Source organism: Phoenix dactylifera, chromosome 4 (assembly GCF_051530095.1).
Source record: "Phoenix dactylifera cultivar Ajwa chromosome 4, Ajwa_hap1_PhDact_Kaust_v1.1, whole genome shotgun sequence".
Lineage (NCBI taxonomy): Eukaryota > Viridiplantae > Streptophyta > Magnoliopsida > Arecales > Arecaceae > Phoenix > Phoenix dactylifera.
The window spans coordinates 50,155,224-50,172,515 of NC_143193.1; the positions used below are offsets into that span (position 1 = coordinate 50,155,224).

The 17,292-nt window shown below is 38.2% G+C and overlaps 1 protein-coding gene across 1 annotated transcript; it reads left to right on the forward strand.

Moving 5' to 3' along the window:
- Positions 1-357: 357 nt before the first annotated feature.
- On the forward strand, positions 358-10,377 carry LOC103720517 (mitogen-activated protein kinase kinase kinase 3). The gene is made up of 11 exons (XM_008810255.6): positions 358-1,157; positions 2,034-2,522; positions 2,857-2,944; positions 3,107-3,169; positions 4,212-4,372; positions 4,497-4,572; positions 7,140-7,199; positions 7,301-7,408; positions 7,557-7,793; positions 9,522-9,625; positions 9,704-10,377. The coding sequence occupies exons 1-11, from the start codon at positions 754-756 to the stop codon at positions 9,957-9,959; spliced, it is 2,046 nt and encodes a 681-aa protein (XP_008808477.3). The 5' UTR covers positions 358-753; the 3' UTR covers positions 9,960-10,377.
- The last annotated feature ends 6,915 nt before the right edge of the window (positions 10,378-17,292 follow it).

The following is a 17,292-nucleotide window of genomic DNA, read 5'->3' on the forward strand; positions in this document are numbered from 1 at the left end:
TTTGAGAAAGGGAAGAGGGGGAGGGTATGAGGAGAACCCCACTGCCTTCCCCCATTGAAGAATGTTCGATATAGGTAGAACCTTTCTTACTCATATCTTTCACACTCGTGGTAGAGCTCGACCAGTATTGCAGTCTATCTCTACGTGAGTACGTCACACCAGCACCATCTAAATATCCGACAGACCAGATAGCGATTTCACCAGATCAATCAGATGGAAGGCATCCGATCTTCATATTTAATCGACGTCCGCGTGTTTCGAATCTGGACCATTTCGATAAAATTAAAGCTACGTTTTACCGTGCTACCATCTCGATGGTGAAATAATAAATATTCACAAGTAGCATGAGATACAACCACCGTGTGGACGGTTTCTATGTGACGTACAGCACATGTGAATATGTGACATGCGCGCGATAGGTTTACTTTGGGCTGTGTCGAGGGCCATGTGTAGCGTGCACGGGCGGAAGGTGCCGTTCCACCTTCGATCCATCTTCGTGCATCGAGATGCTTTCTATCCCCTACCACGTCATCATCCGACGCTCCGGTTTTTATCTCCCACCCTCCAACCTCCCTCCGCCGGCCGTCAGCTGAGCTGTCACCCACTGCTTCTCTAAAGCCATCGCCTCTCTCTCTCCCCCCTCTTCTATTTCCTCGAAACCCAAAAATCTCTCCTTTTTGTCCTCCCAGACTCGTCTTCTTGATTCGTTCACTCCCTGATTATCTTTCGTTATCTTCGAGATCTCTCGGAAAGATGCCGGCTTGGTGGAAGGGGTTTACGAAATCGAAATCGAAATCGAAATCGAAATCGAAGTCTACTTCGAGTCCAAGGAAGAAGGACGAGGCGGCGGCGGAGGTGGTGGTGGAGGAGGAGGGGGTTCAGAGGGGAAGCAAGAAGGAGAAGGCTAATAGTTTCGATGAGGTTCTTCTCTCAAGGAGGAGCAGAGATCCGTCGCCTGTCGGTGGTGCCTGCGGTGGAGGGCCGGCGGTTGGGCTTGCCTATGGGCATCCACTTCCCCTCCCGTCGTCTAAGTCTTCCCCGTTGCCAACGTTGCCCCACGACCATGGGGTGGGAACGGGGTCGGCCTCGGCGTCGGTGTCCAGTGCCAGCTCCTCGGGGTCTTCGGAGGAGACCGCGGCGGATCTGGGGTTCTATAGGTAGGTGGAGTTTCGTTTCTTTTATTGGGTTCGTGTTGTTATTCCGGTCTTTCTTGATGTTCGGTTTATGGGTTTCCTGCGATTAGGTTGAGTCTGTGTTCGTTTCGGCGATCCTGCATCGAAAATTGTTGGGGATTTCGTTTTGTGACCTATTTGTCTCTAAAGTTTGGATTTTGATCGGATATTTGATTGATTTGCTGGAATTGTGTGTTTCGGATTGGGGGGCGAGGTGATGTTTTTAATTTGAGGGTTGCTAATGAGATCCAAATTATTACATTCTTTTTCTGAGGATTATTGATCAGGGGTGAAGTTCGGGATGCTTGGGTTTTATTATAGTTTCTGTGGCTAGTGATGGAAATGGTTTCTTCAAAAATTGTCGAAGAGCTTGTCATCTGGTCTAATGTTCTAATATAAGTTTTCTAAATATAAGTTTTTAATGTTCTAACATAAGCTTTTTTTTCCCCTTAAGTTTCTCCGTTTGCTGCTAGTTCATTGAAGTAATGAAGGGTGAGGGGTAGGGATCTCATTATTGTCGCATTTGATCTCGTTATTTAGTTCTCTTGTTCATTTATGTAACAGTCTTTTAGGATTTGGTATGTTTAGATATTTCTCAGTGTCTGGTCACCATGGTTTCCATACCGATCTGGCTGTATGTTATGTTGAGAAAGTTGTCAGGTAGTTTGGCATCATAACTTGTTCGATGGTTTGTTTAATGAGATTCTTAGACTTATTTCTCTTTGGAATTGTTTAAGTGTGAGATCTGTTGGATACTCTGAACATGCTTTGTGAAAGCTACAAATATTTCATCATTTCATTTCAGATGCAAGTGTATTTGATTTTATCTTAATTGTTTTATCTCTTTGTTGGAACCACTAGATTCCCGGACCCAATCAACGTGCCGAGGTGCAGAAACGTAACAACTGATTCACAGAGGCATAATCATGGTTCTGAAGACAGGCAGCTCTTCTCTTGCAGTCCAGTTTTGGAGCATCCTAGATGTGCTGAACTCCCTGTTTCACCAAGAAAAGAGTTTCAAATGCATGGTTCTGATGGTTCTTCTAATGTAAATGCTTACACTCATTTCCGAACTCCCACAGAGACTGTCTTCCATACAAGAGCACCTAGCTCTCCACCTGGCTCAAGAGGCCATCTGTTTCCTACATCCCCTCGACATCCCAGAGAGTTCAGCTTATGCCCAGGGTCGCCAACTTATAAACAGGATGATCTGAGGAGCCCACCTCATCCCTTACCCCTTCCTCCAAGTTCTCCCAGCTGTTCTTCTACACGTTCTCTTCAGTCACAGTGGAAGAGGGGAAAGTTATTGGGCAGGGGAACATTTGGCCATGTCTATCTTGGATTTAATCGGTACCTGGCCTCTTTTCCCCTCTATTAAGATGCAGCATTTCGAAAAAGATGCATATTTTTGAGAGCTGGAGAAAAATTTCTTGGATGCATTAAATTATACTAAAGGAATATTCTGAAATGAACCTAAAAGCCTTCATAAAGTTTCTCTTTTTTTTTAAAAAAAATTTCAAAGTATCAAACATTCAAAGAGTTAAACTCCAGATAGATTATTTGTTTTGTTCTGCTGAAGTTATAAAGTATCTCTTTATTCTTGTTCAATCTGTGCATTTGAGATCTAGGATTTTATCTCAGACTATGAAACTTAAAGCTGATGCTCGTGATGCATATTCTACAGTGAGAGTGGGCAGATGTGTGCAATTAAGGAGGTCAAAGTTATTTCTGATGACTCAAATTCAAAAGAATGCCTCAAGCAACTAAGCCAGGCAATCTTCTAATCTTGTTCAATTTATCAGAGAACATGTATATTCCCATTTCTGAATTACTTTAGACTTTGTTGTGTCATAAGGCAATATGAATTTATGATTCACATGACAAAATTTATCAAATCATAAGATTAAAGGTGACTTTTATTCTCATGAATTCAGGAAATAACTTTGCTTAGTCAGCTCTCACATCCCAACATTGTGCGGTACTATGGCAGTGAACTGGTAAATTTGAATCCATTGACTAATTTTTCTAGAGTAAAGACAGTGATTTATATTTATTTGTTTATTCATATTATCTTTTTCTCGGTGGTACTCTATGCAGCACTTTATGCATAAAATATTTTCCCTCACAAGGTAGATAGAGAATTGAATGCTAGTGAAGTCCATCAAGTTGGGTTGTGCAGCAATAAGCCAAAAGTAATGGAAAAATAAAAGTTCTAAAGTTGAAAAAGAAAACAAAAACAAATGACCTAAAGCCAACCTGAAAAATAATTGAGCCATAATTTTTTAATCATAGTTACGGGGATGGCATCTGCTAACACATATTGTCAGGGTAATTTTAGTCTTAAAGATGATAAAAAAATTTAGGATGAGAGCAAGGATGAATAGGTCCAAAAATGTAATTCCCTTCTGTTTCGAATTCAGCTCAACTCAACTCAGCGAAGCCTTTATTCCAAACTAATTGGGTCTGTCTACATGAATCCTTTTTCTCCATTCCACTCCATTTAGGGGCACATTTTCCGAAATATGCAGCGATATCAAAGCTTTCCTTACTACTTTATCCTATGTGATTTTCGGTCTACTTTTACCCCTTTTTTTTTCTACACATATCAAATCACTCCTTTGTATTGGAGCATCCCTTAGCCTATATTTTACATGTCCAAATCATCTAGTTGTATTTCTTTTAGTTTGTCCTCAATTGGTGCTACTTCAACTTTTCTATATATGACCTCATTTCTTGTTGTATCCTTTTTTGTATTACCACAGATCCATCTCAATGTATTCTGTAATTCATTTGCTTAAAAGCAGCGGTGCATGTATCTGACCTTGTGCATATCTTACATAGTTGAACATTCACCAAAGTGGAGGAAGGAGCCGGGAATAGTAAAAACTTATCTTGACCTAGTTGAGTGCGTTGTCTAGCATTTCAACTTCTTGCCGAAAGTTATTCTGAAAATTTCTCTCTCTAAATAGTATAATTTGTTAATAACCATGTGAAAATAACTTGAATTGAGTTGAAATATTTTTTTTTCTTTTAATACAGGCTGAAGACACACTTTCAGTTTATCTTGAGTATGTCTCTGGTGGTTCTATTCATAAGTTGCTTCAGGAGTATGGTCCGTTTAGAGAACCAGTCATTCGTAGTTATGCTGGACAGATTCTTTCTGGGCTTGCTTATTTACATGGGAGGAATACTGTTCATAGGTACTTGGCTGATAAGTATTTTCAGTTATATATATGTGTGTGTGTGTGTATGTATTCTTGCAGAGGATATATTTCATAGATGGTTACTGCGGTGATTACTGAAAGTTGATGGTTTACTTGGCAGGGACATTAAAGGGGCAAACATACTTGTAGATCCTAATGGTGAAATCAAGCTTGCTGATTTTGGCATGGCCAAACATGTAAGCTTCTTGACTTAGGAAACTTATGAATTGCTAGTAAACTTGGATAAACTTGAAATATATTTCCGATAGCGAAATAATTTATAAATGTAACATTTAGGTCATCAAGTGCATCATGGAGCAATTGTTTGTATTATTTTATGCCCCCATTTTTCTCAGAAAATTTCTGCCTCTATTAAAAGACCTCATTTGAGTTTTTTGGGTTCTTTGTTCATCGGAAGCATTAATCTTACTTTATCTTACACTAGCTTGTTATTGCCATCGGAATCCTTTTCATTTGTAAGAGAACTTTTAATATATTTCGTATCTCTGATTCACAAGCAGGCTGGCCAAAAAAGTTACTTCTAGCTGCTGAGAATACCTTATTCTTTATGTGGAGGATGATATCAGCTTCTGGAGCTTAATTTTATTTGTACTCTTTATGGTTTCTTTTGTAGGATAAATTTTCTAGGAGTACTATTGCAGTCGTGGATATTCATGATCACAATTTGGTCAAAATGCATATGACAGGACAGTAATGAGAACCGGGAACCGAATTCTGATGTCTTTGAAAATAAAGTTGATGGTGGATGAGCAGAATTTTTCTCCCCTGGAAGAGTAATTCCCAAGTGGTTTTCTGAAATCCAAACATAATGTCAATGATCTTTGTTTTGTTGGCCAGCAGTATTGATAAAGTTTTATATGTCAAGTAATCAAGCTTTTGGAATTCAATTAAACTGATGCGAAGGAACTTTATCTTTTAGTGTAAAGATGAGAAGCCCCATTAACCAATTCAGTACAAGGTTGAGACTGCTAGACCAGTGCTATCAGGAAGGAAGTTGTTAATTTAGGTAGGACATGTAAAAGGCACTTGTTAGGGATTTTTGGCAAAATAGATCTACGGTGGGCTGGTAAAAATTTGCATTCTTAGGAGGAAGGCTATCTAAAGTAAATACTTATATGATTTCAGAGATTTATTCCTCCTCGTGTTGCAAAGTGATTGTCATAGCATTTCTAGAGGCATTTGAATGCCATAATGGTGATTAGTTTGTGTTCTGACTCCTTGAAGATGGTGTTAGTCTAATTGTGGGAGAACGACTTGTGTGCAGAGAACCATTGAGCCCTGATGCTTGCTCTACTATATACCATGGTAATAAAAGATGGTGACCGGCTGCACGAAATGGGACAAAATGATGTTAAAAGAGAGTGACTACATGTTAAAAAGGATAACATGAGAAGGATAGAAAGATATTGAGATATTTCATTGAATCAAAGGCCAAGGTATGGCAAGAGTAATAATCACAAGGTCATTGTCTTATTTGATACATTGTTAGGTGTGTTTGAATACTAGGCCATTATCACATCTATATTTCATCTTGTTAAGAGGCATGTATGCACAAGTGTACTACCATGGATATGGTGGGATAGTTGGCCTTACAGAACTTGTTGTTTCTAGAAGCTGATTTGTTGATATTCAGTTCATCTGATAGAACTTAGCAGACTCGACGAAGTTCCATCAAATTATCCAAAAGGAAGTCCAGGACAGGCAATTAAAAAGGCAATTCTGAATGATGCAAAAGAGGCCCAAATTAAAAATGTTTGAGATTTAAGTGAGGGTTAAAAACTTTTGAATTTCCTAATGGGCTTTGATTTTCTTCGTTCATATGAAAGTTGATTTTCACGACTCAATTTTCTTGCCACTTATTGCAAGAAATCAGGCAACCTGATTTCCTCTTCATGATCCATTATCACCCATAGTTTTGACCAGGCGACAGATTTGTCAAACCAAGTGCTCACTGGAGGAAATGCTGATTCAAATAGAAGTGGAGTACAGAAAGGGAAGGAAACAAAGTAAAAGGTGACTTCTGAGTGTCAAGAATCAGATTTGAGATGAACTTTTAGTGTTAGCATAATATGATATCTCAAAGAGTAGGAGAAAGAAAGAGGGGAGAGGCAGAGCACAAAGGTTCACTTTTATGCATCAAGTACCTCATGTCTTTTCATCAAAATTACATTAATGCCCAAAGGAGTGCGGTGGTACATGGCCAACTGGAAAACTACTCTTTTTGTCGAAATAAAGTGAGCATGTCTTGATGAATGTCAGTGGTGACAAAGATGGCAATGGACTTCCAAATAGCGGTAATTTCAAGATTAAATATGAAATTTTTAGTAGAGGGGGAAAAAGAACTTTCCAAAAATAACCTCGATGCTTGACGTTCATGTCATTGGATATTCCATCTAGCAAAAAACCATGTTCTATGCTGATTCAAAATTAGAACATTCTGATAGGCAGATCCAAGGAAGGACATGCCCATTGAACGGTTCATGCACCAAATAGAGGTCATTTATATAAGGCCTATTTTCACAGAAATGATGCAAAACTAGAGTTTAAAAATATAATACGCCAGGGCGAAAAAATTTGAACTTAGATCCTGAAGTCCAATCATCAGAGTCTAAGCTATTTTCTGATTCCTGTACATGCAAATAATCCTCTTTGTCCTCTTATGTAATCTGTGCTAGATATCTTTAAATTACATATATACAAGAGTTGGTTTCTGATTTCTGTTTGCTTATTTGTCTTGAAACAGATGTCATCCTACACTTCAATACGTTCTTTTAAAGGAAGTCCTTATTGGATGGCTCCCGAGGTTAGTTATTTCGGATGATATTTACTAGATTTGATTCTTCCTTTTTTCATGCCTGGATTACCACGCACTGTTTGATGTTACAAATCTTAAATATTATGCAGATTATCATGAATGGCAAAGGATACAACCTTTCAGTGGATATATGGAGCCTTGGATGTACAATTCTTGAGATGGCAACTTCAAAACCTCCTTGGAGCCAGTATGAAGGGGTGAGCTATTTATTTCATTCCCTCTTTTTCCTTCTGACAAAATATTCTCATTTGACACGGATATTAGGGCTATAATCAAACTGCTTCTGTAACGTTCTTTTAATATTTGTTGTTTTCCTGTAAATTAAAATTATGTTGCACTTGACAGGTAGCTGCAATATTTAAAATTGGGAATAGCAAAGATATACCGGAAATCCCAGAGCACCTTTCTTCGGATGCGAAAAGTTTTCTAAGGCGATGCTTGCAGCGTGACCCATCAGCTCGTCCTACAGCAGTCCAACTGATGGATCACCCTTTTGTTCGAGATCAACCAACAATGAAAGTTGCAAGGTTCAACATGATCAGGGACTTGTTGCCTTCTTCTTCTGATGGAAACCATACTAAGGTATAGTTTTCACTTATGTCTTGTATTAGAATAAAGAATTATATGATATTTTTTTTTCATGGCCTCTAATTATATACAGGCTATTTATATGCTTTTCCTACTCTGTTTACGAACTATCTTCTGTTATTCAGTCAAATCATAGATTCATAGTCTTAGTTGGTTCTCCACTTCTGCCAAAAAATATTTACAATGCAACACTTTGGAGCTATTGAGAACCAATACATAGAAGAATCTCAATCAGTATATATATTTGCTCCCATATAGAAAGTGATGCATAAAAATATAAAATTAACATAATTATAAGAGCACGATAACTTCGCACATCACTGGATGCAAGATCAATTGATTTAGGGATCTCCCGTTCTTACGGAGGCCGGGAGGGATACCTAGGTGTTTGACTTGCCTTATGAAGCAATTTGCTTTTCTAGATACCTTTTCCCTCTTTTACATTTTGTGCTTAAATAAAATTAGGGATGTTTATGGTCCTTGTGCACTATGGAGGGCGTCACGGATCATTGTGTCTCTGAAAATGAAGGGGTGAAGAGTGATGATGGGCAAAAAAAAGAAAAAAACAGATAAAAGCTTGGTTGGAAGGGTGTTTCACCCTGAATTATAATGAACGACATGGAATCTGATTCACAACTCTCCTAAATAAATGGAACATTTGCTGCACTGTTTTAAAATGTGGTGCGTGAGGCCATAAATGGACTGAAAGTAGAGTCTTCTTGGCACTTTGACACATATACAGCACAATTAGCATAGTATGGCTTTATATGCAGCCTACTTACCATTTTGCAGCAGCATATGTGGGACCACATATTTGGCCACTCTTATGCAGGGCAATGTGTACAAGCAAGTCCATGCTAATGGTTGGGTTGAATATGGGTTTCAAATAGGCCAGATACACGTGCATTAATAATGTCGGTACATTAATTATTTTATCATTATTACTACTAAGAATTAACTATTAGGTACTAAAAACTAATTGCTAAATGATATTATGCTGCTGTTATTGATAAAAATATTGATATTATTATTGTATTCAATATATTTTATTTATTTAAATATTTAAAATACAAATCAGCCAACGCATTTGCAGCCCCACATTATGCATATGTGCTATGTGGTCTTTGACCACCCGCATACCATGGTAGCTTTCTAAAATAATGGTTTCTAATGAGTTAGGTTTGTTTGCAAAGGCCAACCTATAATTTGTGAAATAAAGTAACTTCTCTTACAAATTTGCTCGCAGGAGTCTTTTTGTAATATGTATCTGGTGTCCACATCAATGCAATTTTGTGGAGAAAGAATTAGAGGAATTGGTGCATTGCTTTGTATGATTAGATGTAGCAATGTAAGAGGGAATTAGTTTTACACATGTTCTTTTAGCTAATGACTTGTTAATAGATTTACTGGAGAAAGGGTTAAGGGTGTTACTTTCTGAAGTGTCACTTCCTTGTTCTTATCTCTCATTTATCTACCTCTCTTCGAACTCAAAAGAATCAAAATTTTCCACCAAGGTGTTGAAATAAACATTTGACTTACAAATATTGTCTTTTGTTCAAAGATGGATATATTTCATCCAACTTAGATTTTAGATAGAAATTCCTGTGGAGAAAAAATGATTTATGCAGCTGATCTATCTGATTTCAATGTCTAATTTATCAGTCCACTTGATTTTTTGTCATACCGCCATTTCACTTACAATTGCTTGTGAATCACATGCAGATCACCACAGAGTTTTCCACCAAGAGAAGCATTTCTCCTCTGCACGGAATGAGACATGTAACTGAATTTCCCTCAGCACTTCCTTCAGGATACAGAAATCCAAGGCATGATATCTCAATCCCTTATTGATAAATCACATGCTTGCTTCTTCTTGGACTTAACACAAATCCGTTATTTTGCAGTGATCCAGTCAGCTTGAGAATGAATATGTCTTTGCCCGTTTCACCCTGTTCGAGTCCATTACGGCAATTCAAACAGTGTAATAGAAGTTGCTTACCTTCTCCTCCTCATCCAGCCTTTTCTGCTGGAGCAATCAACTATAGTCCAATCAACTATGCGCTTTACCCAGTGAGAACAAGCAATAACTTCACAGATCCTTGGCCAGACATCACCCAGATGAAAGCACCGTCATCTTTTGACTCTCCAAGAAGACTATAGGAGCTGGAGTTTGTAAAAGAAAAAACTCGGAGAGGAAAAAATATCATTCCAATCAGGGTACTGCTGGTGGAAGATCAGAATAAACATTGAAATGTTCATCCAATTCAACTCATTTGAAGAATCTGAAGGGGGTATAAATGAGATGGCCACATATGCAAGTGATCTTGCTGGGATGGTGCGGAGGTGGATGCTTTTATTGATTTTGTTCATAAAGTATGCAGTACTCCAACATGATTATTGTAATTGTAAGATCACATCTCCACACATTCTGTACAGAGCAAAGGTTGTTCCATAAGATATAATGTTATAGGCGGACTTTTACTTTTCTTTCATTTACGACATTATGGGGTGTTTTATTCCCTTTTTGTATCTGTGATTCATCAGGAGCTTAATAACAGTATCAAGTTCTGGATGTAAATTGGTGATTTCTTCCTGTAGATAGATTGTGCAGAAATTTTCCATGGCAAAGCAATCATGAAGGTAACATTGCTTTATGGATGTCAACATCCAGCATTTGCTCCTCTCTTATGCTAATCACATGAATCAGAGGTCTCTGATGCGTATACTAATTTTGCGAAAAATTGACACTCAGGTAGATAGCTAGTCAGCTTCACAAGCAAGGTAGAACATTAGCTTGTCCTGGATTGCTAGCAAGCAATTTAAGGTACCTAGGATCTCGATGGAAATTCACTTCTCGCAGGTCAATTCAACTAGCCTCTATTTTTCTGATGTGTGCTTTCATCTTCATGAAACGATAGAAAAAATTTCCTAAAAGATAGCCTTGTGATTTATACGCTCTGAAGAGACTGAACTTGCGCCGAAATGCTCTAAACAGACGAAGTGTTAACTATTTGCTTGTGCATCATGTATGAACCTTCAACTCATTGCTGTTCAACCTGCATAGCGGCAAAACTGACCTTTTCAGGAATGCACTTATATGCCGTTAAATGCAGGCTTGATTAGTGACCTTAGAAGTCCCTTGGGTTTAAACATTGTTTAATTTTATCTAGGGTACTTTAGCATGACGAATGATTAGCCTCTACTACACTGTATGTTTTGTATCGCAGAGAGCTGTACATCTCTCGATAGCCGCTACATCATTTCATCATGGAGATGGACAACTGCCAAACATGGCATGTCGTGTGTTTGTGTGTTGTGTTAGGTACAAAATATGTGGATGCTGAACAGCCATCTATCTTTGTAATAAGATGATGTGGCAGCTATCGAGAGCTATATAACTTTCTATAGTATATAACACGCACCGCAAAGGATCCCGAATCATGCAAGAAAGCATAGCATTATGGCCTCTAAGTATTTATCCTTTGGTTTGTCTTCATAACTTGCACCTATCTTTTTGAGTCTGTTAAATGAGAACAGAGCATAAAGAGAGAGCATTCAGGAAGTTGTTTATGAGAGGGAGGCCGGGTAGTCATTCAGGAAGTAGTTTTAGGGAAAATACTGGAACATGAAACTCGGTCACTCTGGCAAAGGGTTTATAGGTGTCCTAGTGTAGCTTGGTTCATGACTTTGGGATAAATTTGTTCACTTCGTCTTCACCATCAACTTTTGAACTAAGATCACGTCGAGTGCAAACCGAATTCTGAATCCATGTCAATGTCTACTTATTTATTAGCTTAGTGCTACTCTAAATGTTGATAGACTCACTGTCTTAGCTCAAGCTTGCCAGTTGATCTCCCTGTTCCAAATGAACAGGGAAGGCCACAGAGACTGCAGCAACGTAAAATGCCCAGCAAATGCTAATTCTTTCCATTTCCATCCTTGAATTTTGGTTTTGTATCAGCTCCATTGAAGGTCGATCTGAACTGTTGGAACTGAAACCTTCTTGTTTTGTATCAGCTTAAGCATATCGCTATTAGTTTGATGCAGCTGCATAGGAGTACTTTAAGACGTCTAAAATGAAAAAAAAGAAGATTTGTTAAGGTTCATCGATTGCCCGGACATAGCATAGTATTCATGTAAATACCATCAAGAACATGTAAGCCTTTACATGGATGTACATAGCTTATTCTAGCTTTCTTTTCTTGTCCTTCCTCAAAAACCAAGAGTAGCTAAAACGTCACCATCTCAGGGTCGCAAGCTAACGTTACGAAGCAAAATTCTGACAAGGATATTTTGATCTTTAGCATATAGTCGGCGGCAACGTCATCGTCGTTGTGATTACGTTAAATTACTCTTGAGAGACCTAACTGTAATCTCCTCCCTCCATATTTTGACCTATTTTTTAAGGTTAGCTTGTGATCATAAACATGAAGCTGCAAAGAAAGGAAAAGGAAATTAAATGGTCTCGATAGGCCCTCATAAACACGCAACGGAAATCGAAGCACAAGCATGCAACTGCAAAGAAGGAAAAGGAAATGGTCTCCATATATAGGCCCTCATGAACACGCAATGGCAATTGAAGCTGCAGCTATCCAGTGAGTGCTCTTTCACCTGATTTTAAATATGTATTGCTGCTGTCTTGAGGACCCATTACCTAGCATACATCAATTAATTACCCTCTAATACTTGTTCCATTTGAGTTAGTTTTAGATAGGTGCACGGTTCAATAATTCAAGAGGAAAAAAAAAGATTAAAAAAAAGGTGGATGTTATCTTGTACCTAGTTGGATAGGTTGTACACTTGTACTACGTGGGATGATATTCCATTAGGCACCATTCAAGATCTTAACACCATTGAAGTGATGGTTAGCATACGGAGATTTAATACAGGGATGGTGTATTACCACCCATAGACACCATCGAATAAATGAAAGGTTGCAAGCAGTCTATTTTGATAAGCTAGGATCCTAAATACAACAGCAGCAGATAGAAACGCTACATGAAGGTGCAAATATGGAGTATGCATGGTTTCATGCGGGAGTAGTGCCCAAACTTTTCTTATGGTCGCATGGCTATGGGAATCAGAAGGGAGGTATTACTCTGGTAATTTAAATTGGTTTCTTGTTGTTTTCAATGTCTTTTTGATGTCAAAAACAGGTGTAGTTGGGAAAAGATGGTTTAGCTTGAAATAGTGATGGGAGGGAGACGAGGGGTTGTTGCGTCGTGTGCTTAGGTGTTAACTTCATGCTGGCCTTCTGGTGAAGTATTCTTCTCAAGGAAAATACCCTTGCAGGAGGCAATGAATGCCTGCTCTAGTAACGAAAAGCCCCTGCATTTACTTGTCGACAGCTACTTCAAACCTCTCCCACTTCATGCCGCTATATATATATATATATATACACACACATATACATATATATCTGAGGGAGAGGAAGAGAGAGATGAATTTAAAACTGTTGTGATGGAGAAAGGGTAATCATCTCCAACAGGAAGTTCATGTGGTGGAACTCTTGTAACATTTTTGCTAACTGAAGCCTTCAATACTAGAATGCTCATGTCTATGTGATTTAGTATATAAACCATCCAGATGGAGGAGTGATAATGAGTAATTGTTCCTGAGAGACACTAGAAGTAAAGCCCTTCTAGAGAATCAGCATGAGGTTTACCAACAAAACTCAAATAGGAAAGGGAAAAATGGTCTAAGCGAGGAGATAAAACTTATTGCACCCTATGGTATTTAATACGTGCCCAACGGTCCAATCCCAGTAGGTGACCCTACTTGCTCTCCAGTTTCTAACCAATGCCTATGTATCATAAAACTTACGACAACATGCATGCACCACCAAAATAATAATAAATTAAAAGGAACAGAAGTAAAACACTTCCTTACCTTTTTTTTTCTTCTTTCCGACAGTCATTTTCAGACCAAAAGAAGCACACGTATTTAAGGACCACCAGGACTTGTACACATGCTGCATTATTCACCATCCATTATATATATATATATATATATATATATATATATATATATATATATATATATATTGAAACTAACATTGGTACTCAAGTGTTCATGACAATGAGGCACAAAAGTATACAAATCATGCATGATTTGAATTTATTCTAGAATTTTGCTGCTACATCTACCCGATAATTGGGGCAACATCAGATTTTTTTGGTGCTAAACATGGTAGTTAGATTCATGGTTTATTTTTTGGGTAAAGTAGGTTAATGGTTTATCGAGAGATAAAATGCAAAATTTGCCTTTGATAGTTCAGAAAATTCTTAAATGAACAAGTTTTCATGACATTTTTGGGTGAAAAAGCATATATCTTTTAGCTACGATGCCCGAAAGGTGGTACAATTTAATGGTACATATACTTAGTGCGTGCCTCCCATAAAAAAGAGAAAAAGGAGAAAAAAATCAAGAAATTTGTTATACCTCCTTTCAACTACGTTTGGAGATTGTAAATTAGAAATTACATTTTTATCTTTTTTTTTATGAATTTAATTTTTTAAATTTTTAAATTTGAGATTTTCTAGAAATTGCTTGATTGTTAAAGTTTAAGGTAGAAAAGTTTCAAAACGATACAGAAAATATAAGTTTGGAAAATTCTACTAAAAATAGAAATTTTCGGTTTCATGATTAATAATTTTAAAATCTATGAAATATCATGATTTTGTAGCACATCCAATTAGATCTTCTCATCCAATTTTATATGAAGAGCGGCAATCTCGTGTGTGTCACACATAGGGCTGCAAATAGGTCGGGTCGACCCGCAACCCAATTCGATCCGACCTGCGTAAGACCCGACCTGACCCAAATTTTAGGACCCGCGGGGCTGGGCCGGATCCTAAATTTAGACCAGTTCTATTTTTCAAGTCGGGTGGGGTCCACCCAATCTCGACCCAAATCCGGACCCAACCCGACCCATATTTTTTTGCTTGATGTTATTTACTATTATATAATGGAACTTTGAATATAAAAATATATAAATTCGGACCCGACCCAAATGACCCGTTGGGTCAAAATTTGTAGGCATGGACCTGACCTAACCCGATCCGATTGAAAATCGGATCGTATCTGGATTCAAAATTAGGACCCGAACAAGAAACCGGGTCGGATCGGGATCACTCAGGATCCGACTCGACCTGACCCATTTGCAGCCCTAGTCGCACATGCCAGGCATTAGTACATGGATGTTGGTGAGTGACCATTCTTGCACCCGGGCCACCCATGCCGCGGTTTCCCCACAATAAATATCCATGAATTTAAGTTGTTGGACATAAACTATATCTTAAGATGTCACTTTTGATGAAGAGAGGGGATGTCGTTGTGTATGGTGCACATCAATGGTGCTGACATTTTTCTTGTTATTCCTTGCTATTGCGGTCATTGCTTGATGTCCCTCTAAATTCTAGCAAAATCTTGGATCACCTTTGGACTAAAGAGGGACCCACTTGTCTTATTTCCACATCATTCACACATGCATGGACCTTTCTGCCTTGGTCCACTTTGGGAAATTTTGAAGGAATTCTTTTGGTACATCCCACCTGAGGTTGTCCGCCTCCTCAAGTTTTTATGGTCGCTAGAAATATTCTACCATGTACAACCTTGAATCATACTTCATTCCTTTTTCTAAAGTTATAGGAGCCTTTATTGACATGCATTACTGTGAAGATGGTTATCAACCAGATTAGGTATCACAGTTTCATTTAAATTAATACTGGCCGTTGCAATGGGTACATCATATTGCATAGATGATGACCATAACAATTTTAGTAGATAACTGATGTTTTTGGTTAACACAGATTTCTCACTCTTCCCTCATGCTGACTGGTGAAACTACTTTGACTATTTTCTTCTTTCTTTTTTTTTTGAAGGATTGGTGGCTATCACATTCACCCAAGAAACCATCTTCCGTAATTTTGTAGGTGGGCTCCATGCATGGACATCAAAGGATCAATCGATCATAGTTGAACACTCTGTGGTCACAGTAAAGTTGGATAAATACCATTGCCATCTTCCAAGAACATGTATGCGAAAGAAGTGTGAAGGATAACGGCACAATTTAGGTACGGTTAAGATCCTCCATCAACATAAAAATATGACCTCCTAAAAGCTGTCTATCAATAACACTGGACTTGCCATCTACATGAAGGTGGCGAAAAGGAGATAGGCTACCCTTTTTTCTTATGATGCCATACCTACACGCCATTAAGTTTCATCAGATTTACAAAAGGTCTGAGAGAGATGCAATAAAAATTAAGCTAATATCACTGATAAGTTGCATTTGTATACTTTCAGACATTTAATCAACATTAGATGATCATTGGTGCATAAAGATATAGCCACTTAAGCCGAAGTAGTAAGCTGAGGGCTACGAATCCATGTTATTTGGGAAACTTCAACAACAGCTAGTAAGCTGAGGGCTACGAATCCATGTTATTTGGGAAACTTCAACAAGTGTCAATTTATTCTCTCCAAAAATGATTTATCAATCGAGCTGATAATAAATTAAACAACTTTAATTACTGTGACATAACTGAGTCCAAATAATATGCACATATGATATCCATAATCCCAAGCAACATGCCTAACTAAAATATTGTCTTCAGCTGTTCGTAGTCCTCTTCGAACGCCAGCCATTTTAAATGTTTCCTTATGATCGCTATTCGTGCATGTTCTCTGTTCCATCCAACTTAGATTTTGATTTAACACAATGGCATTTTAAAGGATTCATGTCCAATTGCCACATATGATAAAATCATCTAGCTTCTAAATTGTCTTCACCAAAGTCTTTCTCAAATGAGATTTGCTGTCCAATTTCAAAGTTCGCAGGGGTTGTGAACATGTGGACGCTTCGCACACTTCCCTCTAAACGTAGAGTTCATGCACCAAACTCAGGTTTTTGAGCTTTTAATGTAACTCTACCTCTAAACTTGGCAAATACTAATGTAGGCGGTTCAGCTGTTTTGCTAAACCTTTTGCCACTTTTGAGGGAAGATCGTTTAGTAGGTTTAGAAAACACAAATAGCATTGCAAATCAAAACATGGCTAGTAATTCTTTTTGACGCACTAATTTTATTCAACCTTGCTAATTACTGGATGCACTAAAGAGAGAGAGAGACTTTTGTAAGAATAATATTGTTAAAGAAAGTTGTGACAATATTTTTTGGGTCACAAGAATGGGTGCAATTGATAGGGGCCAATAACCATACACGCCAAATGAGGGCGCTACATGGATACATATACTATCTTCTATGATGCGCGGTTTGCACCGGTGAATATTGTGTAATGCTCGATAGCCGCCATCAGAAGATAGACAACCACCAAACAAAATGGCCTTATGTGCTGTATATGACACATCATTGTTGATAGTCGTCCATTTTTTGATAAGTAGCCATCGGGGCACTGGTACAAACCACGAACCATAGAGGATCCATCCCTCGCTGTCGTGTTAAACTAACAAAAAGGACTTCCCATCCGAACC

What these genes read in the sequence shown, in the direction of transcription:
- LOC103720517 (XM_008810255.6), top strand. Translation starts at nt 754, where the DNA reads ATGCCGGCTTGGTGGAAGGGGTTTACGAAATCGAAATCGAAATCGAAA. An exon ending in GCCTCAAGCAACTAAGCCAG is followed by an intron (nt 2,945 to 3,106) that starts GCAATCTTCTAA and finishes TCATGAATTCAG; the next exon opens with GAAATAACTTTGCTTAGTCA. An exon ending in GGGAGGAATACTGTTCATAG is followed by an intron (nt 4,373 to 4,496) that starts GTACTTGGCTGA and finishes TTTACTTGGCAG; the next exon opens with GGACATTAAAGGGGCAAACA.